Source organism: Vicugna pacos, chromosome 13 (genome assembly GCF_048564905.1).
Source record: "Vicugna pacos chromosome 13, VicPac4, whole genome shotgun sequence".
Lineage (NCBI taxonomy): Eukaryota > Metazoa > Chordata > Mammalia > Artiodactyla > Camelidae > Vicugna > Vicugna pacos.
Window position 1 is genome coordinate 47,679,593 of NC_132999.1, and position 23,803 is coordinate 47,703,395.

A 23,803-nucleotide genomic window follows, 5' to 3' on the forward strand; every position below is an offset into this window, starting at 1 on the left:
TGCAAAAGCTTTTAAGTTTAATCAGACCCCCAATTATTTTTGCTTTTATTTCCATTACTCCAGGAGCTGGTTCAAAAGATATATCGCTGTGATTATGTCCAAGAGTGATCTGCCTATGTTTTCCTTTAGGAGTTTTATAGTATCTGGTCTTTCATTTAAGTCTTTAAGAGGTGAGGCATCTTAAAGGTGAATACAGGATTTGCTGATGGATTGGAAATGGGATGTTAGAGTAGGAGTCCTGGGTCACCCTAGGGACTTTGAGATGAGGAAAGGCAGGTTTGGAGGAGGAAAGGCTGTCTTCTTTTTCTTCTTTTCCTTATCCTCCTCCATCTCCTCCTCCTCCTTTTTTTTTTTTTTTTTTTTTTTACTGGAGAGATTGAACCCAGGACCTCATGCATGATAGGCATGTGCTCTACCACTGAACCATACCCCACCCACCAAAGGCTGGGTTCTGAGAAGCTTCGACATTCAACTGCAGCCGTCATGGAAGCAACAGAATATAAGGTCTGGAACTCAGGAGAAAAGTGGGGCTAAAGAAACTGCTAACTTAAAAATTGGCACTTGCCATCTGCTTAACAAGGGTTGGATCACGTTGGCACTTGCTATCTAACTCTGCTTGGATTAAATCATGAGCCGCTGCAGCTGCTGACTTCCAATACTCTCTGAAAGGAGTTCAGGATCAAGGTCAGGAATGAGTTGCTCTGTGCTCTGGGAAAACTGGCTGAATAGGCCTTCAGTTAGATATCTTCAGGAGATTTTATGGCCCCAATTCTTGCATCTCCTCATATCTAGAAAAGCACTAAAATCATTAACGGTGACATCTGCTCCTCATGACTAGCAACAAGCCTCTACCTAAGTGTGTGCTTGACTGTACATACCCCTTTCACTGAAATCATATATAATACTGAGTCTTCCCCCTGCCTCTTTGGAACAGTTTCTCAGAGCTTTCTGGGATGATATCTCCCAGGCTATAGTCCTCATTTTGTTCCAGTAAAACTTAACCCACAACTCTCATGTTGTGTGATTTTATTTCAGTCGACAAAACACATTTGGAAGTTATCAGAGTTTCTTAATCCTCTTAGGGTGTATTGCTTTCTCTACATTTTAAACAGTAACATCTATTTTTCAAAGTGTAGGTAAGGGGGTGGGGGTATAGCTTCGTGGTAAAGCACTGTACTTAGTGTGCATGACATCCTGGGCTCAACCCCCCAGTACCTCCCCTACAAAACAAAAAGTGTATGTAAGGATAAAAATTAATGAATAGATTAAGCACAGAATAGGTGCTTAATTCTCGACAATTACTATTTGTTTTTATATTGATGCTTACTCATTCCGTGGACAAAACTTGCACACGGCACAGTGATTATGAGGGTGGTATCTGGGGTGGGCTCCAGGATTCCGGTCCTTACCTCGTTTGCTAACTGTGGATGCCCCATTCCTCAGTTTATGTATCTGTGTGAAAAAGGGCATAATTATAATACCCACACACAGGGTTATTATGCAAAGTAGCTGAGATAATCGAGCATAGTGCACTCAGTAAAGTTATTTATTAGCGTAAGGGATAAGCCTTGAACAAATAATGCATTCATTTTACGAGTAATCAATCGCCTCTTCCTAAGAAGCCCTCCCCAAACCCCCTCTCCAAGAGAACCGCACAGAGCCCCTCCACAAAATGCATTCAGTCGCTGCTCCTCCACGTGCCCACCGTGGTCTGATCTCTGATTGGAGCCCTTTCCCAGCTCACAAGGTTAACGGTAAACTCCCCGATTTTGAAAGTCTCCCTGGACTGAACTCCAGAAGTCACGGCGGGACTTATGAGCCCAAGGCCTGGTACTGGACGACCACTGAATGCCAAACCAAGGCGGGGGAGCTTCTTTGGAGTCCAAAGAAATCACTTAGATGGTTCCTCCACCTGAGAGAGAAAGGCCCCGCCCCACAGGCCCTTGGGGCTGGGAGCCAACGCACCGCCCCGCGCTGGAAGGCGGACGAACTACAACTCCCAGCGGCCTGCGCGCGCTGCTCCAGTTGTCAGGCGCGGCCGCGGTAGGACTTATATAAACCCCCTGCCGGCGTACAGCCATCCTTTTTTCCTGCTGCCGCGTGCCGCGCATTTTAGCTCCTGCGACTCTTGGCCTGCTGCCGTCCACGCCCATATTCCGCCGCACCCGGCCTTAGCCTCGCAGCCACCGGCGCCGCATTCGGCGGGGCTGCCTCCTGAGCCTGCGGGATGTTGAGCGCGGCAGGGAGGACCAGGCCTGCCGGCCTGGTGGGGCCGAGGTCGGGAAGGCAACGTTGGCCGCTTGCGCGGTGAGAGCGGCCGCAACTCGTGAGGGCCGCGCCCTGCTCGCGTCTCGGCCTGGGCGGCCCTGCGCTCTCGGTAGGACAGGTGAACAGGGCGGGCGGCCAGCCGTGTTCACGGCAGGTGTGGGGCTGAAGTGGCCTAATTGGGTAGAACACGTGGTGAGGTCAGCCAGACGTTGAAGATGCCTGTGACAGTTGCTTTGTCACCTTCGGCAAGTGACTTCCCTGCTTTCATCTAAGTTATCTGGCTGCACGACACATGTTAAGTTGGTCACCCTTGTGGGTATAAGGACAGGGTTTTCTGAAAGACGGGGTTACTCAGAATCTATTTTGAGTCTCCACTTCACTTTCTCCATTGATAGTCGACTTTCAGCAATTAACTAATTATGTAAATTGAGGTAATGATTAAATGATCCTGTGAAGGTAAAGTGAGACAAAACACCGGCAGATGGTAAAATGGTGATTGAGACCTATAGGATGTCTGTTCTCTCTCTTAGTCTCCAGAATGTCCCAGTAGATGTATTGGTGACACGTCCTGATGCACAGGATTTAGGTGAGTCTGGACAGCTGTTGAGGCTGTTTTATGATCTTGGTTGCCTGTGGCCCTTATCGAAGCTGCAGCTGCTTCCACATAGCTGCTGTGGTCAAAAAGGAGCCCAGAGTGACAATTTTCCTTGACGGTCGCCGTTCTGTTTGCTGTAACTGATCTGCAACATTTCAGGAAAAGACAGCTATTGTACCTGTCATTTCTCAGGTATAGCCAGAGACCCTTATTAAAACTGAAACGTTTCCAGAGGCCAGCAGAAATGTTCCACTGGTGGGTTCGTGCATACAGAGTTAACAGAATGAGGCATTTGAGAAGTAGCTTGCAAAGACAAGAACCAACACAGAGGGGCAGATGGGAGTGGGTTAGATATCTGTACTGGGAAAATCCAGCAGCAAGCGCCACAGATCTTGGCAGTGCTTTGGGTCATTGCCCTGAAAAGCTTATGACATCAGTACTGGGACCAAAGACCAGTCAGAACCTTGGTTCTGCAGACTAGATGAAGGGAGCAGTAAGATCATTCAGGACAATTGTGTTCTCATCTTAGCTGTGCCAGATGGAGAGTCCAGGATGACTGAAGTGGGTATTTCTGGTGAGTGAAGACTCGTCACGACAGTGATGACAGAGACTAGAGTCTCAGGACCTGGTAGGTTTCTTGTGGAGACTTGATTTGGGAGCTAAGTTGGGTCAGTACCGCATGTTTCCAAGGGCTGTGGCTTGTTGTGGCCATGGGATCTCCAACTGCATGCAAGAGCAACTTGGAGAGACTTTGACAGCGCAGGTCAGCTTATACCTGCAGCTGCCACTCGCCTTTCCTATATTATCTCAGGGCCTGGGTCCAGCTGTTTCCATCAACTTCATGTAGATAGGTGTACTGGATCAACTTTTTGGTTTAGAACTTCACTTCTTTCCTACAGGTTCCCCCCCTGGATTTTACTGGCAGTGCCTGATACTAAAAGATACCAGCTTGTTTCTGGAGCTGAATCTTTAGAATAAGGTAAAGTTGGCTGTTGAAGATGGCTTGACCCTCCGGTTCCCTTTCCCATCGGATCTGAACACTGGTCTTGGTGGTCGTAAAAGGAGGAATAGTAGTACTGAAGCTGTCCTCACAGTGCTAGTATCCGTTCTAGTATGAGGGCTAGTTTCAAACAAGGTTAATTATCTTAGAATTTGTTCCTCTTTCCCTGTAAAATCGGCTAATCTTAGGCTTAAAGGGAGGCTGTATGTGAAAGTCTGGACAGTTGGCATAGTGGTTGCTGACTAGTATTTCTGTATTTGGGAGGGATTGATTGGTAGCTTTCTTGCCTCTTGATTGAGAATGTTCTTTTTTCTGTTAACAGTGAAACTGTCTTCATCTGTGATTGTGGATCTGCAGAGTGGGGTCAGTTGAATGTCCACCTGAAGTTTTATCACTACTGAGACCCCTAAACATAGCAAATAGATAAGGCTGTTCAGGTCTGTGTGTAAAAGTCTTGTCTTTTTAATACCTCATTTATATCTGGCCTTCCCTGTGTGCTTTGTTGGCCGTTTGTAACCTCAGGACAAGTAATGTTTCCAGTGTGGCTTGGTCTGTTAGATCGCTAACCCTAAAGCTAAAAGCACATTCTGCTGTGAGTAAAATGTAGAAAAGGACAGCCCTGCATTTTACAGCAAGGGCTGATTGCTATGAAAGTGCAGTGGTGGCTTGAGCTCACGTGTGATTGTTTTGGGTAACCTCAGACCATGGAGTCTAAACCATATCTCCCTGGGGAGAGTGAGTGGCTAGAAACAAGCAGTTCATTTCAGTCTGACTGGTCCAGGATGAAACCTAATCTGAGTGGACATCTATGGATGATAAATGCGGATATGGGACTGAGACCAGCTCTTAGGAAAATGCCTTGATGGCATTGATTAATTGAGGAAATACTAACACACTGGCTTACACTTCCTTTTCAGGGGAGAAGCACTATGGGAAGAGACAACAGGCTCTTTTAAGTGGAAACCATGACTTTTTTTGGCTAATGTTTGTACCTGGCATGTAAGTGACCAATAAACTCCTGCATGTATGCTTGTGTTAGTTTTCTTCATGTCCCTTGAACTGTTGGTTATCTTCTTATCTAAATGATCCAGAGAACCAGAATGAACTATAAAAAAAACTAAAAAAGGTTGATCTCTGAGGGGCAATATGATCAAGTCTAAAATTCCAATTATACCTAATTTATTTGCATGTCACAGTAGGAATGTGTAAAAGACTAGCATGGAGATCTGGTTTGGTGCTGGTTGACACTTCAAGGTCAGGTTATCTTTCTGAATTACCATCCCTTATATGTAAGTGGGTTTATACCTGTTAGTGCATTTAGTTAAGAAACAGGTGGGCTTGGTTACACAGGCCTGTCCCTAAAATTATGCAGGCCTTTTGGTCTAGACTAAGCTGGCCTCAGCACTTACATGGGGCACGCAACTTCCCCAGTTCTAATAAATTCTACCTAGCCACCAGACTTGAAGCAAATTTGTTGGAGGGAGTAACTGAAAGCAAATAAAACTGCCCAGTTTGGGAGCATGACAGTGGTTACCCATGTACTCTGACCCCAGAGAACGTTAAGGATTTATGTGCGTGTCACCTATGAAGCTGATTTAGTAGCTGTTAAGATCCATTCTGGTTGTTAATCCCAAAATGTCCTTTTCTCCAGTAGTGTAGATAACCCTACCTGGATAAATGATTATTGTTCAAAGATGAAGATTGAGGTTCCAATTTATCTCAGAACAACTGGTCCCTTGGTTTTCAAACTCAAATGTTCAAATGAAGGCAGCAGTGTCGCAGAAATATTCATAATCTCAGGAAATAGTTGACTACTAAAATCTTACAAAACATTTCAAAAAAGGTAGAAGTTCTTGCAAGTAACTTTTAAAAAAGGAGTCTCTTATCTCCTTTACACAGTCTTTCTGGCTTGTCCTTTGTCCTGGCTACATCATGGCAGGGATCTCTGAAGACACTGTGTCCAGAGGCTGCCAGTGACAGTCCATCAGTGCATCATACAGCTCCTCACTCTGCTCCATGAACTCCTTGTTGGCCTCAGTCACATCCAGCTGCGGCATGGGGTCTGGAAGGGAAGCAAAAATTGGTTCAGGGAGTGCAGAGGGGAGAGGCTCTCAGCAGTCCCAAGAGACTCCATTCCCAACTCCCTGCCAGAGTTCCCTCCTTCCTCACCAGCTGACAGCACTGCCTTGAAGGGTTTGTGAGGATGAAAATTGGGTGTACAGTTCACATCTGAAAGCATGGGTTTGAACTGGGTCCACTTGTATGAGGATTTTTTGAAGAGTAAATGCTAGTCTTACAGAATCTACAGTTGGTTGAATCAGGATGTTGAGGAACGAAGGAAAGGTTACATGTGGATTTTCAACCATGTGGTTGGTAGGGGCCCCTAATCCCAAGTTGATCAACAGCCAGCTGAACTGAGAATGTAACATACAGTCAGTACTCAAAATAATGGTGGCTGTTATACCTCTAGCTGTCACATGGCCTGGATTTTCTGGTGTGGTCCTTTCAAATTTGTGCTTAGGAAGTTGATCAAAATTACTAAATCACGAACTAACAGTGACTGTCTAATGAAGGAGTTACGGTCAAGTCCTGATGTAAACTTTGATTGCAAAAGTGGTATTTGTTAAATAATGACAAAATAACATGATAGTATTTTTAATAAACCCAGAACAAGTAAACTTCTTAGAAGAGACTATTACAGAGCACTGAAAATGAACCTCAGCCACATCCAACTTGGAAGAATCACACAAAATGCTGTGAGTGTTGAATGAAAGAAGCAAGCCAGTACATTCAGCACAACTGCATTACAGAAAGCTCAAAAACAGGCAAAACTAAACCATACTGCTCAGGGATGCATATGTATGATAAACCTATAAAGAAAAGGAAGGTTTGTTACTATAAAACAACAGTTTTCCCTAGTGGGATTGTGGGTTGTGACTTGGGGAAGGAGACTGGCAATATTTTACTTGACCGGAATGAAGGTTTCATGGGCATTTTGTAACTACATGTTAAACTACACTTTTTGTCTGTACTTTTCCAAGTGTTTATATTTCACAATTAAAATTTTAAAAATTCCTTAACTACTATGACTGATAACACTTTATATTTTCCTTTTAATCTTGCTGGTTTAAAATGCACGCACACCCATTCATGGAAACAATTTAAAATTAACTGGAGAAATTGAAGAAGACCTTAATAAAATATGAACACATCCCTTGTACTTGAAGACAAATACAGATGGTCCTCGATTTACGATGGTTCATCTTAAGATTTTTCGACTTTACAATGGTACAAAAGTGATACACATCAGTTAGAAACTGTCTTTGGAATTTTGATGGTTTCCCAGGCTGCGATACGTGGTAACTACACTCAAGTGACGCTGGGCGGCAGCAGCTCCCAGTCAGCCACGTGGTCAGGCAGGTAAACAACTGATACCCTTGAACTGCTCCAATTAATGAGATAATCAACACTAATAAAACAGGGTTTATGTTAGATGATTTTGCCCAACTGTAGGTAAATGCTAACTGATCTGAGCATGTTTAAGCCAGGCTAAACTATAATGTTCAGTAGGTTAGGTGTATTAAATGCATTTTTAATTTAACGTTATTGTCAACTTATGATGGCTTTATCGGGACATACATAGTAAGTCAAGGAAGATCTGCATTAAGATGGCAATATATTCCCCCAATTAATCTACAGAGTCAATGCAATCCCTATCAAAATCACAGCTGCTTTTTTTTTTCATAAATCGACAGGCTGATCATAAAATTTATATGGAAATACAAGGCACCCAGAATAGCCAAAACGATCTTCAAAGTTCAAGGACTCACATTTTCCCATCTCAAAACTTACTAAAGCTACAGTAACAGGCTGTGGCAGTAGCCTAAGCACAGACATACAGATCAGTGGAAAAGATTAAGAATCCAAAACTAAACCCATACATTTAGAGTATATTGATATTCAACAAGGGTATGAAGACAACTCAATTAGTAAAGAATAACCTTTTCAACAAATGGTGCCAGGACAACTGGGTAACTACACGCAAAAGAATGAAGTGAGACCCTACATCACAACTTATACAAAAGTTAACTAAAAATGGATCAAAGTCCTAAATGTAAAACCATAAATCAACAACTCAACAAAAACAAAAAAACCAAAAACCAAAAAATAAAGGAAAAAAGTCTCAGAAGGGAACAGGTATAAACAGGCAATGGTTTCTTAGATATGACACTATGACCCCAAAAGAAAAAATAAGTGGACTTCATATAAATTAAAAACTTTTGTGCTTCCAAGGGTATTATCAAGAAAGTGAAAAGATAATTCATAGAACTGGAGAAGTAATTTCCAAATCATATATCTGATAAGTGACTAGTATACAGAATAGAATATAAAGAATTCTCATAATTCAACAATAAAAAGACAACCCAATTTGAAAATGGGCAAAAGAATAGACATTTCTCCAAACACATGGCCAACAAACATGAATGAAAAGACACTCAACATCATTAACCATCAGGGAAATGCAAATAAAAACCAGAATGAGATACATACCAGGATGGTTAAAATGTAAAATAGTAACTATTGGTGAGGATACGGAAAGACTGCCAAATGGCTCTGGCTGAGTCTGCTTACCAAGGTCCACCCTTGCTCCTAACTCACAGTGGAACCCTGAGCAGATGAAGTGATGGCCAGCTCCCCATCTGTCAACTAGAGCTCCTGTATCTTGCCCTGCCCACTCCCCAAGGTCACGGCTGTTAGAATCAGAAGACAGCATGTATGTGGAAGTGCTTTAAAATGCTACAAAGCAGAAAGTCTGTTCTTTGCAGGTGATGTTTCTTTAAAGGATATTTGCTTACAGATCACACTTTCCCTGTGACCTCTTGAAGAGTAATTCTTAAAATAGATTTTAAACTTTGAGGCTTTTACCTTAAAGTTTTATGTACACAGAAATCAATAATGTCTGATTTTATGACAACTGTTATTTTACTTCTTTAAGACTTAACATCTGTCCAGAAACACGGTGAAAAAAACTTTTAATCGGTCTTTATAGTTTTTCCAAACCTTAGTGAATCCTTTAAGATGTATGAATATCTCATCTGGAAAAACATTTGTCTGAAGGTTAGCAATTCTTTCGGTTTTACTTTTCTTTCTTTTTCTTTAGTTAAATTCAGTAAAAATGGTAATAAATACTTGTGATTTTCAGTTTCTTCATAATACTTTACTGTATTTTCCAAATTTTCAATCGTAACTGTTACTTGAATGAGAAAAACATGTAATTTAAAACAGATGGAAGGGGGAGGGTATAGCTCAGTGGTAGAGCACATGCCCAGCAAGTACAAGGTCCTGGGTTCAATCCCCAGTACCGCCGTTAAATAAATAAATAAACCTAATTACCTCCCCGTCCAAAAAAAAAAAAAAAAGGGAAAAAATTAAAACATGAAAAATGAATTTTACAAACTGAAAAAAATATAAGGCAATGGTATTTTTGCCACAGACCTACATCCTGGGGTAGAATGCCACACATCTAGGGAGTGACAGGCTCCCTCCCCTGTCAGCGAAACCCCCCACCCCAGGCTCTTTGGGAGCTGCACTTCCACCTCAAGTGACACATCTTACTGTAATGATGTGTGAACTGAGTGAAGGGACTTCTTTCTTACCTTCTAATGCATCATCTCCGACTTCTTCATATGTCTGCCAAGAGACCAGAGAGGTGCGTGAGAAGCATAGTGAAATCCCAGCCCGTGACTAAGATGGTGTTTTGTTTTGTTTTGTTGATGGTGGGGGAGATAACTAGGTTTATTTATTTCAGTTGAACCCAGGACCTCGTCCGTGCTAAAGCACGCGCTTTACCACTAAGCTATACCCTCCCCCCAAAGATGGTGTACTTTGAACAAGAGGAACTAGGTTGCTTCATCTTTCCCCCAGTTTTTCCTGAAGCCCAAGCTCCCGTCCTTACCCATCCCTTCCTGGAGAATGTGATTCACGTCTCTACAGGATGATGTAACCCAAGAGGGCCAGACTGGCCAGATCACGGTTACCTGCATGGTGCTCTGAGTATAGCCGTACTGGGGGTAACTATAGCTGTAGCTGCCTGTGTTCTGGTCATAGCCCCACTGGGCATAGTAGTTCTGGTACTGCTGGTAGTACTGGTTGTAGCTGTAACTGTACATCTGACTATATTCCACTGGCTTCACACGACTCCTTAAATGAAGACAGAAAAGTCAACAAACAAGTGTAAGCAAACATTTCCATAACACTATGTGACCTGAGACTGTTCTAAGTGCTTTAAGCAGATTAACTCAGTTAATCCCCACAATACTGCTATGCAGTAACTATACCATTATTCCTATTTTACAGATGAGGAAAGTGAGGTACAGAGAGCTTACATAATTTGTCCAAAGTCACACAGCTAATAAGAGATTCAAACCCAGGCAGTCTGGTCCCAGAGTCCAGCTTTAAAGACAAGAGCTTTCAATCATTAGGTTTGTCTCTCTAATCAAACCTTGTCAGTACTGACTTCTCCCCTTCTCAAGATCTTGGGGGGCTGTTTTTCTGCCAGCCACAAAGGCTCAGGTGAACATGGCCTGGAGAATCTGGATTTAGGATGATCTAAGAAGCATTTCAAACTACAAAATATCTAATCACCTCTTCTCCTCAAAAAAAGGGGGAAAAAAAAAGCAGCATTCCAGTAGACTGGAGCTGTAGTCATAGCGACCATTTATGGAGTAGGTACTTGGGACTTGTGCCCATTATTTGTCATACATGGTCTCTTATTTTAAGTTCTGTACAACCCTATGATAGAGCTATTATTTATTATTCCCATATACAGATAAGAACACTGAACTTCTCTGAAAGGTTAAGTGATTTACCCAAGACCACAGCTACAACTAGAACCAATTTTAACTCCAGGGCTCACACTCCTACCACACCATACACACTGCCCCGGCACCGACAGACTCAAGACAGCTTGCCAGTGTCCCACATCCTGCCTTCACCAATCAGGGCTGAGGCCCAGGGTCAGTAGAAAGCTTTCTTATCCGATTGCACAGTGATTCCAGCCACTGCTAATCAAAACTAGAATGTCAAGCTTGCAAAGGATCTACTGCTTTCAAAAACATAAAAAATCAGGCGTGGTGAGCTCTTCCCAAATTCCTCATGAGTTCAATGTCTGCTTGGTGAGCAGGACTCAGAACAGTCAGAAAGACTCCACATCTGACTGCGTTTGCATCACCTCCCAATGGGGTGGCTCGATGAAGTCTGATGGCAGATTCCCTCTCCCCGGCCAGCACAAGGCTGGAAACTGCTAATATTCGTTTCCATGACTCCACCTCCACGTGTCCAAGGAGTCTGTCCCCCTCCTGATATGTTCAGGCCACTGAAGGTACATTTCTCTTCTGTTTCTCCACACTCAGGTCCTACAGTCTAACTCTCAAAGGGGACTCTTACCTTATCAGCCTCAATTTCTAGTGCTTGAGGGCACCTCCCCAGAGGCAGGCATCAAATACTGATGACAATGTTCAATGAAGAAACAAATATAACAGAATATAACCTCCCTGCAGAAAGGACTTTGTTTCTTATTTACAGCTATAATTTCAAAGTCCAGGACAGGGCCTGCAGAGTTATAGGAACTCAGTTATCATTGACTGAACAATGGTGACACATCAGAAACAGCCGTAACAGTCAACATCAGAGGCTGCTAGACAGAATATACAATCAAAAGAACATCCTGCAGCTGTTAAAAAATATTATAATGATGACAGCTGTCCAACTAGATGGCAAAGTGAGTGTGTACACTGAGTAAGCTGGGGGGAGAGAAGAATAAGCACTGTTATTATAATTAAAAATGAATAAAGAAATTAATCCACCACATGTTAACTGATCCACATGAAGTGTGTGCGTGTCCATGCCCATGTCTATATCTACATCTATACATCACAGAAGTTTATGGAGAAGCTTGGAAAGGAACTCAGAACTTTTAATTAGTCATCTTAGGGTAATGAGGAAATTTCTCTCTTCTAAATGTTTTCTTTATAATGTTTTTATACATAGAATAGAGTTGAGAACAAACAACATTTGGAGAGGGGAGGAAGTACTCAGGCTGTATTAAAAAACATGGTTAAACTGCAAAAATCCTCCAAATCTTTTGCTGCTTTAAAAACCAAGATCAGTTGGAAGCCCTGCCCTAAGAGTGCAGCCACTCCTCTACTTGTAACAGGCAGTTTCTCAGTCTTTGCAAAATTGACTGTTGGGGGTGGCAGCAGGTCATTCTTTGTCATGGGGACTGTCCTGTGCACTGTAAGATGTTCAGTCGCATCCCTGGCCTCTACTCACTAGATGCCAGTCGTAGCCCTCCCCCAAGTTGTGACAACTTAAACTGTCTCCAGGTGTTGCTAATGTCCCCTGCTGAGAACCAATGCTTGGGCCAAAGAATGGAAGATTCTGTGCAAAGAAAGTCTGTCTTACATCTGAGTGAAAAACCTGCTTGGTGTTGTAAGGGACGGAGGGTTTTCAGCCTAGTGTGACAGGTAACAGTGATGTATTAATAGTCTATTGTGGAGTGCATCATTAGAAAACTCAGTGTAACAAAAACCCAGGACATTTTTGGAAATTCTGTTTTCTAGCAACTTTGTGTGAATTTTTATACAAGCACTGTTTTATGAATTATATTAAAATATAAAAATAGAAAAAAATATGAAAAAAAAATTCCGTTCTGTTTGGAGCATTAATTCTTAGCCATTCCCATAGCAGGGGACATTCATAGGAGGTTTGTAGGTTTCACTGATATAAATAAGGCTAAAACTGGATGTAATTTTTGTCTGCTCAGTTCTTATGAATTCCGTGGATAAATTTTTAACAGCAGCACTACTGGGCAAAGAGCAGAGACAGTAACTGTGTGCAGCCAAACTGCTTTTCCAGCATTGCTACCAGTGACGTCTGAATGTATCTGCTTTCCCCAGTTAGAGCTCTCTCCTTAACCAGAAACTTCTGGAGGGGCAAGGTTATATTAGTTCCTCCCTAACACCCAGCACACAGCCTGACAAGTATCAGGCACTCATGATTTGCAGCCTGAACTGAATCTCCTGGCAGCCTCCCATTCAGCACATAGGCGATGCCCTGATTATCAACAACAGACAAGGCGCATGCAGGTGGGGGTCGGTCCAGAGGCCTCTGCTCCCCAGCAGTGCAGGACTCACGCTTTAGGGATCGCCACGCTCAGCCGCACTGGTTTAGACCCCAGGCCTACTGCTCCCTGGCACTCTGTCAGGGCTCGCTTCTGTTCCAGTTCATCTGTGAATTTCACAAAACCATAGCCCCTGCAGGGGGAAAAATAAACAACCCACACTATTTAGAACACAAATGTGATGAAGGTAAAGTCTAAGACTGGGAAAGGGGCTGAGAAGGGAGAGAGTCTATCAAACGACGTGTGAGAGCCCCATCAGTGGAGGGGTGCCATAGAGCTACCCTAGATTCAGGCACAGGAGGATCCTGAGATCTCTAGGAACCCCGACTTTCACTTCACCAGTCTCCTTCATGCTGTCTTGATGGGGCTTTTTCCCAAATAGTAGCTTCCCTCCCATCTACCGGCAAATACTAGTAGGAGCAGTAGCAGTAACAGTCACAGAAGGTCAGTCAGCAAATATTTACCAAGTCTGCCCTGTGTGCCAGGTGTTACACCTGGCCCTGGGACTCAGCAATTACAAGCAGACGAGGTTCTGTTCTCCTGAACTCACATTCTACTTGGGGGATAAATGAATGATGGCTAACACTCAATGAGCATTTCTTTCATCTGTGCTGAGCATCTTTCCATGGTTAACTCACCGAACTATCCCACAGCTTGATGAAGGGGGTACCCACATTTTAGTGAAGACAGAATCAAAGTTCAGAGAGGTTTACTAACTTGCCCAAAGTCATAGTGGAAGCAGGATTCAAATTCAAAGCTCAAGCTCATAACTACAACTCAGATCAAGAATGACCCTCTCGTGAGGTCTTTCTACTTCTAAAGTAACAATAATAAATAAAAGAGGAAACACCTAAAAAGCATTTCCTATTGCTTTATTTATATTACATCACTTAATCCTTATGCCACCCCCTGAGAGATACAGATACTACTGATCAGTCCCATTTCACAGATGAGGAAACAGGGTCAGAGGTTCAGTTACTCGTCTGTGGCATAAGCCCTGGGCAGCACTGAAGCTGGGATTCACACCAGGCAGTTTGGCTCCAAAGCCTGTGCTCTTAACCACCGTGCAGCATGGCCTCACTACACCATCCCCTTTTCTGGGAAAAATGCTGCAACCAACAGGGTAGGCATCAATCAACAGGTAAGGCCTTACTTAGACACGCCTGTCTGGTCCAAAACCACCTTGCCTCCCCGACAGGAGGGGTAGACCTTGACAAAGAATTCATACAGCATGCCATCATCCACATCTGGGGTCAGGTCCCCCACAAAGAGGGAGTACTCGGGGCTAAGAAGAGAAAGCGAAATTCAGAGACAAAGAACAAAACTTTTGCTCTTAGCCCATTCTAGTAAATCTTTTCTAGGTCTTCTTAGAGAACAACCTCTGATGGGTCCTAATTTGTTTCACTTGGCAGTCCTGGCAGAAGAGTTACGGAAGGAGTCCCCTGTCCCAAATCCCTCACCCACTGAATAAAGCCTTTCTAGCTTCAAGCATTACAGGAGTGCAGATAGAGGGCAGGGCTAGAGGTGCTCAAAGGATAAAACCAGATATTCTGTCTATTTTTAATTCAAATGGTGAAAGACAGAGAGAATAACTGGACCTTCTCTCCTAAAGATGAGCTAAAATGAAATCTCTCAACTTTGAGGACAGAGGTCAGTAACTTCACAGAAACTTTTTCTGTGAAGGGCCAGATAGTAAATATTTTAGGCTTTGTGGGGACACCTCTGGCCTCTGTCGCATGCACTCTACCACCATGCACCCTCCCCCCAGAATATTATTCTTTTTAATTTTTATTTTGTGTGGAAGTAGACTACGTCGAATATTGTAATATGTCAATGAACACTCTTGATGTTAATCTTTATACACATCCACGAATAAGTTCTGAAAAGTAGAATGACAAGTTCAATGGCCACAAATCTATCTAAAGCATTTGATACATTGTTTTAAACCTTTCAAATAGCGATCTTAAATGCTAAATCAATTTATGTTGCTACAACAGGTCAGTTCTTACCTAATAAAATACCAGTACTGTGGGCAGTAACGGGGCTGGCGGAGGGACCAAATATAGAACGACATGGGACTTGACAAGAAGCATCCTGGGAGGGGTCCACCAATGGGTGTGGGGGATGTCATCTTTCAGAAGGGAGGTAAAATGGGGCCAAACTCAGCTCCCCATCTCCCTCTTTGGGAATGACAGACACAGTGACACATCTTGTCTCTATCTAGACATTTCCTGGGGCTTGAAGCTAACTTAGGGCTACTCTGTACTTACCTGTTGTCTGGTTGTTTCCCATAAGTGGCATAGTTCAGTTTAAAACGTTTTGCCTGGGAATTTAAAAACAAACAAACTAAAACAGAGAAAGGTGTTTCAAGAGTCAAACAATATTTGAAAAAAACTGAAATAAATTACCTTGGCCAAAACATCTCCCCCTTTCTAAGCCTCAGCTTTTTCTCCTGTATAAAATGAGGGGGTTGCACGGATGACCGCTAAGGGCACTGCCAGCTCCATGGTTCTATGAGCCCAGGTGTGCCAGCGCGGTGCAGCTGTAAGCTAAGTAACTGTGGGAAGAGCAGAATGTAACTCTCTTGAAACGTGTCCTTACTGCTGCCAGCCTGTTCTACTTTCTCAATCAAGCAAGCGGTCTAGAGTTTCAAGTCTTCCATTAAGGGAGGCAGCGGTGCAGAGTGGAAAGGGCATGGATTTTAGAGGCAACCAATCTTTAGTCTGCATCCTGGCTCTGCCACTACCTGTGTTGCCTTGGGCAAGTTATTCCATTTCCCTGAGCTTCAGTTTCCTGGTCTGTCAAAGATAACAATGCCTACTGTTCAGTGTTGTGATAGGATTAAATACAGTAAGTATACAGTAGGGACTCAATAAATGACAGTTATCAATGACAATAAAAATGGCAACTTCATGATTATCTGAATGTCCTTACAGGTGTGGCTCCTGGAAGGGGTTTCCCATTGATTTTATGCAAACACTTCTCAGCTGTGGCCAAATCTGCGAATTCTACAAAGCAGTAGCCAGCTGGGATCCTGGAAAGAAAACAGAAAGAGTAAACTGTTAAAAGATGTGATATCTATGTCTTTTCGCATTAGAGTTCCCTCCAGATATATAACCAGAAATGGGATTGCTGGATCATATGGTAAGTTTATGTTTAGTTCTTTGAGGAATCTCCATACTGTTTTCCATAATGGCTGCACTACATTTCCACCAGCAGTGTAGGGGAGTTTCCTTTTCTCTACATCCTCTTCAGCATTTATTGTTCATGGAATTTTGAATGATGGCCATTCTGACTGGTATAAGGTGATACCTCATTGTAGTTTTGATTTGCATTACTCTGATAATTAGTGATACTGAATATTTTTTCATGTCTATTGGCCATTCCTATGTCTTCATTGGAGAAATACTTGTTTAGGTCTTCTGCCCATTTTTAGATTGAGTTGTTTGTTTTTTTATTAAGTTGTACGAGCTGTTTATATATTCTGGAAATTACTGACTGTACTTCAGTTAAAAAAAAAAAAAAGATGTGCTATCCAGATGGGAGACTGAGTCTGGGCCTGAAGGGAAGGAAAAATGTTTTCCTAATCATACCCTGTACTGTTTTTGCTCCCTGCCATAATCCAGTTCAGAATTTACAAACCTGAGTATAAGGACTGCCAATTTAGGCCAGTCCCAGACTCATTTATTTATGTATTGTATCACCTAAGAAGTACTTTTGCCAAAAATGTTTAATGCAATCCAATGAAACCTTTAGATCTAATGTCCAGTTTTCAGGAAATATTAGGAACAAAATAAGTAAACCACCACCACAAGGAAACAAATAAATCCAGAAAGCAGGACCAGAATCCAGAATGTAGAACCTTGTATGAAACAATTAATCTGACCTCTTTAAAAAGTCAGTGTTGGGGGGGAGTGTATAGCTCAAGTGGTAGAGTGTGTGTTTGGCATGCACAGGGTTCTGGGTTCAATCCCCAGTACCTCCTCCAAAAATAAATAAATAAATACATACATACATACATACCCTAATTATCTGCCCTCTGCCAAAAAAAGCTAAATAAATAAATAAAGTCATCAAGAAAATGTAAAGAAAAACAAATTTTAAAAAAAGTCAGTGTTAAGAGAAAAGAAAGAAGTGGGCTTTTCTACATTAAAAAAAGGACAAAAAAACTAAATGCAATGGAGAATCTGATCTCTGGATCCTAATTCATTAAAAAACAAATAAAAGCTATAAAAATATTCTGGGCAGAATTATAAAGATTTAAATGTAGACTGGCCATTGTGTGATATTAGGGAATCATTGTTAATTCTGTTAGTGTGATATGAGCATTGTGGTTATGTAACAGAATGCCCAGGGATTGGCAATGTACACTCAAATATTTAGCGGTGAAATGTCTCAATGCCTGTAATTTACTTTCATGGTTCAGGAAAGAGAAAGTGTCTACCTACCTAAATCTATCCTTATTGACAGATAGGTAAGGAAAATATGGCAATATGTTACCAATTTTTGAAATTAGGTGGTAGCTCTATGAGAGTTCATTATGCTATTCTTTGAAGATTTGTTTTAAATTTTTCATAATTAGAAAGGTTTTTTGATCACATTTCACAGGCCAGGCTGATACAGAGTTAAAGAATGTGGTTCCTATGCTTAAGAAACTTACAATCTAGTTGGACAAAGTAAATCCATAGGCCTTACCTAACTGGGGGATGTCTGTGCGATTCCTGGTGTTCTGTTTTTTAAAGCATCACTAAGAAACATGAGTAGGAGGAAGTGGCTAAACCCTGACATCCTTTCCTACTTAAGAGATTTACACTGAAAACATTTAATTTCCCTTAACATCAGCCTTAAAGCTATCACCAGTAAAATAAACCAAACTTTTCTGGAAATATTCAGTGCAGATAACCCTACAGACACCCAGCCAAGAAGGTACAGGCAAGAGCAGTAACTGAGCCCAAGGATCTCAGAAGACAGTCTAAGAGTTCCATAAGTGTTTGCTGATGCTTAGAAGAATGGCTGGCCATTCTGTGCCTTCTGTCTTGTGTGTGCTGGAATCTTACGGCTCACAGATGTAAAGACCACCACCAGTAAGAGCTGAGCATTACTGAGCCAAACACTGCTGGCCACCTCACCTGTACCCCTCATCTACTCCTCATGGAACTCTATGAGGGAATGAAACTATCCCTCCCAGTCAGGTATGGAGACCGAGACCTAGGATTTTACAAGATGCCTTAACCCACACAGCTGGTGTGTGCTGAAGCTCGAAGCTGGGACTTGAATCAGGGTAGTCTGACCACATTCTTTCTGCAATACTTTACTATGAAAACTTCCAAATATAAAAACTGAAGGAATTGTACAGCAAACACCACATATATGTACATACATACACATACACAGCCTACCCTTCAATTAACAGTTTTTTAGATATATGCATTTCCATGTTTATTGTAGTTCACAATAGTAAAGACATTCTATTAACACTTTATCAGCCTTATTTTATCACATAGCTATTCATCTATCCATGCCTCCACCCATTTATCATTCTTATTTTCTGATACATTTTGAGGTTGCAGATATTGGTGTACTTCCCTCAATTACTTTAACATGCTTATTGACTAGAGTTCAATAACTTAATTTTTTTTCCCTTTTAAGGTTAAATTTACATGCAATGACATGTACAAATTCTCCCAGAGGCTGAGTTATTTCCATCACAGATTAATTTTCTGTATTTTAGAATTTTAAATAAATGGAATCATATATTAACACCTCTTTCACTTAGCGCCATGCCTTTAAGATTCATTCGTGTTGTCACTATATTAGCAGTATGTCTCTTTTTATTGCTAAGTTATTCTATTGTATGAATATACCAATATTTATTTATCTGTGAATACCTGGGTTGCAGTTTTGGGCCACTGTCCAAATGCGTTATGCACATTCTTTTTCAAGACCTTTTCTTTGGTAGATGCATATTTCCATTTCTCTTGGGTGAATATCTAGGACTAGACTTGCTGGACCATATGGGAAATGTATATGAGAAATTGCCAGACACTTGCTCCAAGGGGCTGTACCATTTTATAATCCCACCAGTGATGAATGACAGATGTGGCTGCTCCACATGTGATGCATTCTTTTTTTTAATCTTTGTTGAATTTTTAAAATTGTGGTTAAATATACATAACACAAAATGTGTCATTTTAACCATTTTAAGTGTACAGTTCTATTAAGTACATTCACACTGTTGTGCAACCAATGACTGCATTCTTAAACACTTTGCTCTATTGCATATTATTTTTCCTTGTGTCTTTTCTTATTCCCCTATCTTCTCTGTTCTTGGTTTTTAATTTACATTTATTTATTTTACAGTATTCTTATAACCCACTTCAAAGTCTTTGTCACATGAGGCAGAATAAGTAAATGTAATATGTCTGTAACTGCCATCATTAAGACACAGCTAGAGTTTAGTAATCAAGTGCAGGAAACAATAATTCCAATTCTTATTTCAATTAAGATGAAAATGTGAGAACCTATGTCAGTGTTTTAAAAAGTAGAACATATTACAGAAAGTCTTTTCACACCAGTAGCTGATGTGAAACCAGTAGGGTTTTCCATCTACAAGAACAAGAGGAAAAATATTTAGGCCAGCATGATCTACTAGTCAGAAAATCTGTCCCTGGGTACAGGGGTTCTGAATATACAAAGTACCTGTTCACCACAGGGCCAGAGTTGGCCATATATTGTATCTCTCATCTCTATTTTTCAACTATTTGACATTGTAGCAAGCTGCTTTAGTACTTGGCACAGAGTAGATGCTTCGCAAACACTGTCAAATTGATAAAGGAATCCTGTTATTTCTAACTAGGAAACCTAAGACCTTAAAAAAGAGAAATAAGAAACTGGAGGCAACAGAGCACCACTAGCTGAAAATACACTCTGCATTTTGCTGTTTACATATTTATTGTCTCATTCCATTAGACTGTAGTAAATTCCACGAGGGGACAGACTGGCTTGTTTCAGTCATGTACCTCGGAGATCTAAAACAGTGGCACATAGTCCTGTCCCCATAGCCTTAAGGGCACTCATGAGCTTTGAGAAAAGACCTGACTTAGAGTCCTGGCTTCCCAATTAAAAGCTGTGTAACTTTAAAAGTTATTAAGCTTCTCTAATAATAGTACTTAGCTCAGAGGTTTTTGTGATTTTAAAGTGCTTATTACCTAGTAAATCATAATGTTTTTATACTATATGCCAGGCAACTGCTCTAAATGCTGAATTCGAATTAACTCGCATTTAATCTTGACCAGAACTCTATGAGGCAGGCGCAATTATTATCTCCATTTTTATAGTCAAGGTGAAGGAGAGAGGTTAAGTAACTTGCCTGGTTACGGTTACACAGCAGACAGAGCTTTCAAACCCTGACTGGCTTCAGAGTCCAGTCCTTAAGCAATATGCTATGCTTCCTCTCAGTAAACCCCCAAATGTTAGTTTATATCATTATAATAACGGTTACTAGGGGTGAGAAGCTCTGACTACGATGTTTACCTTCTCCTGAATGACACTTGCAGCACGATTTATTAAGGGAGAAGTGAGAGGATGGAAGGAGAGAACATACCCAGTGAGGCGGTTTCGGATAATTTTGACGCTCATCACGGTCTCCCCCATGGTGGCAAAGGCTCTGGAGATGAAGTTCTCATCCATGTAGGGCTCCAGCTGCGTAAATACAAGAGCAGAGCAGCTCAAGGCCAGCATCCAGGCTCCTCATTCCTGGATCCGGGGCCCCTCCTGGTCAGCCCAGGGTCGGCGGCACGCTGCGGGCCGGAGCGGTGTGGGGGTGAAGAATTTCCATCTGCCGAGTGATCTGAACCCCAACTTCTGCGTCCCAATCCCTTGCCTTCCTTCTCTTCAAATTTGCTCCTTTTAGGGAGCCTTCCTCATGGACTCAGGAACTCCATCCCTTCAGTCCTGGAACCAAGGCGCCCTTCAATCTTTGGGATTCTTCCCATTCTATCCGCCCAAAGAACCTCCCTTTCCCGTCTGTGAATCCGAGGGGGGCCCCACGACGCGTCCCCCTCAGACTCAGCCCCTTCACCTAGATGCTGGAGCTCGCTTTGGCGTCTCCTGAAAGAACTCCCCTCCCCATTCACTTTCACTCTTTTGGTATCCCGGGAACGCCCCCATCCCGTCCCTTTCTTCTCGTGACACTAAAATTCCTCCTCCGCAGACCCGGGCGGCCGTGCTTACTCACGTCACCCATCCATAGGCTGGCCGCCATGCCCGAAGCCCCGCCAGGCCTTTGCCGGCCACCCTGGAGGGCGCGGTGGCTAGTCAGCGGGGCCGGGATCTCCACGGAGCATGCGCCTCCGACGCTTTCTGCGCACGCTCCGCAACTCGGCGCCCAGGGCCGCGCCTGCGTGCCGCTCAGGCTTTTTCCGGATCCGCGAGGGCGGGGCTCAGACGGGGGCCAGCGGGGTGGGGCGGGGCGGGCGCCGCCTCGCGCTGGACCTTGGGTGGCGCGGCTGATTGGCTTTCTCAAGTTTCTTTCTGACTTTATTTAAACACACACGTACATATAAAATTACAAAAGTAGTATATGCTCATTGTAAAAAATGGCAAATATAAGCACATTTAAAAAAAAAGTGAAAGATCCCCTTTGGGAGCCTGAACGATCCAGTTTCACTGTGTGCCCTCGAGCAGTTTACTGACTGACCGGTCCATCCCAGCCACCCCTTCACCCCGCGTTTCCCAGTTTGCAAGGCTTATGTGTGATTTCTGTTGAAGCTGGAATGGGGTTCTTCCATCATTCCCGTGTATAGCCTTAGGACGCGGGGAGGGGAGGGTTAAAGGGAGGGTAAATTCTATCACCTCAACTAATCAGTCCCCAAGCCTTGTTACTCTTTCATGCATCCCATCTCCTTGCACGGACCCAAACCTCCAGGAGCTCGTCAGTCCCAGAACAGTGACCTGCCATCGAAGGCCCTTAGTAAACACGATTTGATGATTAGATAACCCAGACGGTTTGACTTCCTAGTCCGGGTGTCCCTGTTTGATGCCCATTTCTCAGAATGTGAAGCTTCCCTAGGTGATTGTCATCTCCGACAGTGAAGCCCCTCCCAAATGCTTGAGGACCCGTTTCCTGGGCTCCCTTTGCGCTAATGGGCCAGTAATGCCCTTCCACGTCAGTTTACACATCCCAAGCTTGGGGTGTTGGGCCCCAAAGTCAACCACTTACGGTCTAAGACCTAACCATGGTCTTGAGATCCAACCATGAAGTGCCAAATTTCCAGCTTTATCTGATTCACTGCAGTAGTAGTGTAGTGGTTAGGTGCTTTGGCTATAGATTTGAACAAATGGGAGCCCAAATCCCAGTCCCCTTTAATTATTTTGGCAAGTTATTTAAACTCTCTGAGTTTAAATGTGGGTAATAGCAGTGCTTACCTCATACCATGTTTGTTGTGAAGAGAAAATGAGAAGTTGGGAAAGCACTTGGCCCAAAGCTTGGCATCCAGTAAGTTGTCCAACATGGCAGTTGAAGGCATTCAAGTTATAACTGAGAACAATTTACTTAATACTATTTGCCAGCCCGTGTGCTTTGCTCTTTGTTTACTATTTTTTTAATTGATTTTACTTGTGGAAGACTTTCAAATTATTTATTTTTAATTTAGAATGTAAGCTTCATCAGAAAGGATTCCTTGTTCACTTTGTTTCTAATCAAATTCCCAAAACAGTATTGGGAACAGGGTAGAAACTGAAAAAAAAAATTGAATTTATGTCACAATCAATAAACAGCTGTCCCTTACCCCCATCTATCCCTACTCCCAACTCCTAGTCCCTTGAAGCAAACTTCCAAATCTTCCCCCTAAAATTTGCATATTTTTAAGTAACATTTCTCATTTGTAGCTACAGATATTTGAGGGACTGCCCCTCATACACAGTTTTCCATCTTCTGATCATAATTTCTGCCAAAACAATATTGAACATTTACATTATTATGACTTTGTAAATATTATTTATAGCTGAGCCACATGGGGTTGATTACATTTGCCTGCGGTAACCAATCCAGGTTGGAGGATAGGGGAAATCATAAAATTGAGAGTACCTGTGATTGAACACAAAAAAGCTCCTGAGACATTGGCAATGAATTAATGATACTTATACCAAAAAACTAAGCATGTGAAAAACAAGGCAGTTATTAAACACAGGGGAGTAAAAAATGTGCAATAGTCATAATAGCAGAGACGTACAGAGCATTTACTATGTGCCTGACACTGTTCTAATACATGTAAAGCACCTACAGAGAGCTTTATAACTCTTACGTGCAATACAAGGAAAAGGAATTGAAGTTCTGGTCTTGGGTGGAGGCTGATTTAAATTCCAGCCTAGTCTGTGCACTTGGTAGTTTCTGGGCCTCAAATGAGTCACTTGAACTCTCAGGGACTATTTCCTGAGGGACAGCAATTCCTATTTCACAGGGCTGATGTGAGGATTTAATGGGCTATTACAGTATGTAAAGTGCTCAGCACAATGCCTGGTTTTAAGTCCCAACCCACAAGGGCTGTTATTAAGGATAGGGTACTTTCAACCTGCTATATTGTCAAAGGGAAAATTTCAGTATATCTAAGCCAAATGGATTTTTTGGGGGAGTAGGCGTCAGGGAAGAACAGACAGACAAGTGCTCTTTTACAAAGAAAACATTAAAATCAGAAGTGTGATTTTTCCCCCTTCTAAGAAGTCAACTTCTAATCAGTACAGTACCTGCATCAAAACTAAA

At 42.4% G+C, this 23,803-nt stretch overlaps 1 protein-coding gene, 1 long non-coding RNA gene and 4 other non-coding genes across 10 annotated transcripts; 5 read left to right on the forward strand and 1 right to left on the reverse strand.

The window, feature by feature from the left end:
• The first annotated feature begins 1,717 nt into the window (after nucleotides 1-1,717).
• Nucleotides 1,718-6,938, forward strand: LOC107033653 (uncharacterized). Of its 4 annotated transcripts, XR_012079358.1 has the most exons (7): nucleotides 2,016-2,377; nucleotides 2,799-2,854; nucleotides 3,393-3,491; nucleotides 3,763-3,842; nucleotides 4,186-4,300; nucleotides 4,781-4,862; nucleotides 5,763-6,938. It is a non-coding gene; the product is annotated as an uncharacterized lncRNA (long non-coding RNA). The 4 variants fall into 4 exon arrangements; XR_012079356.1 differs by having other exon boundaries at nucleotides 1,718-2,377; nucleotides 4,186-4,862; XR_012079357.1 differs by lacking the exon at nucleotides 5,763-6,938 and having other exon boundaries at nucleotides 2,029-2,377; nucleotides 4,781-4,890.
• Nucleotides 2,900-3,034, forward strand: LOC116283007 (small nucleolar RNA SNORA16B/SNORA16A family). The gene has a single exon (XR_004192552.1). It is a non-coding gene; the product is annotated as a small nucleolar RNA SNORA16B/SNORA16A family (small nucleolar RNA).
• LOC116283008 (small nucleolar RNA SNORA44) lies at nucleotides 3,539-3,668 on the forward strand. Its single transcript, XR_004192553.2, has one exon. It is a non-coding gene; the product is annotated as a small nucleolar RNA SNORA44 (small nucleolar RNA).
• On the forward strand, nucleotides 3,870-3,999 carry LOC116283012 (small nucleolar RNA SNORA61). The gene has a single exon (XR_004192557.1). It is a non-coding gene; the product is annotated as a small nucleolar RNA SNORA61 (small nucleolar RNA).
• Nucleotides 4,635-4,708, forward strand: LOC116283022 (small nucleolar RNA SNORD99). Its single transcript, XR_004192567.1, has one exon. It is a non-coding gene; the product is annotated as a small nucleolar RNA SNORD99 (small nucleolar RNA).
• TRNAU1AP (tRNA selenocysteine 1 associated protein 1) lies at nucleotides 5,645-21,421 on the reverse strand. Of its 2 annotated transcripts, none has more exons than XM_006196876.4 (9): nucleotides 21,281-21,421; nucleotides 20,648-20,745; nucleotides 15,979-16,078; nucleotides 15,315-15,367; nucleotides 14,198-14,329; nucleotides 13,058-13,177; nucleotides 9,902-10,064; nucleotides 9,521-9,554; nucleotides 5,645-5,925 (listed from the first exon to the last, which is right to left on the reverse strand). In XM_006196876.4, the coding sequence occupies exons 1-9, from the start codon at nucleotides 21,305-21,307 to the stop codon at nucleotides 5,789-5,791; spliced, it is 864 nt and encodes a 287-aa protein (XP_006196938.1). In that variant the 5' UTR covers nucleotides 21,308-21,421; the 3' UTR covers nucleotides 5,645-5,788. The 2 variants fall into 2 exon arrangements, with proteins under 2 accessions (XP_006196938.1, XP_072831057.1); XM_072974956.1 differs by having other exon boundaries at nucleotides 21,277-21,380.
• Nucleotides 21,422-23,803: the final 2,382 nt, after the last annotated feature.

Bases quoted from the DNA above. Each gene is read 5' to 3' on its own strand.
- TRNAU1AP (XM_006196876.4), bottom strand. From the start codon at position 21,307: ATGGCGGCCAGCCTATGGATGGGTGAC. The intron at 20,746-21,280 runs GTGAGTAAGCAC...GTATTTACGCAG, and splicing joins CCAGCCTATGGATGGGTGAC to CTGGAGCCCTACATGGATGA. The intron at 14,330-15,314 runs GTAAGTACAGAG...TTCTCTTCTTAG, and splicing joins GGGAAACAACCAGACAACAG to CCCCGAGTACTCCCTCTTTG.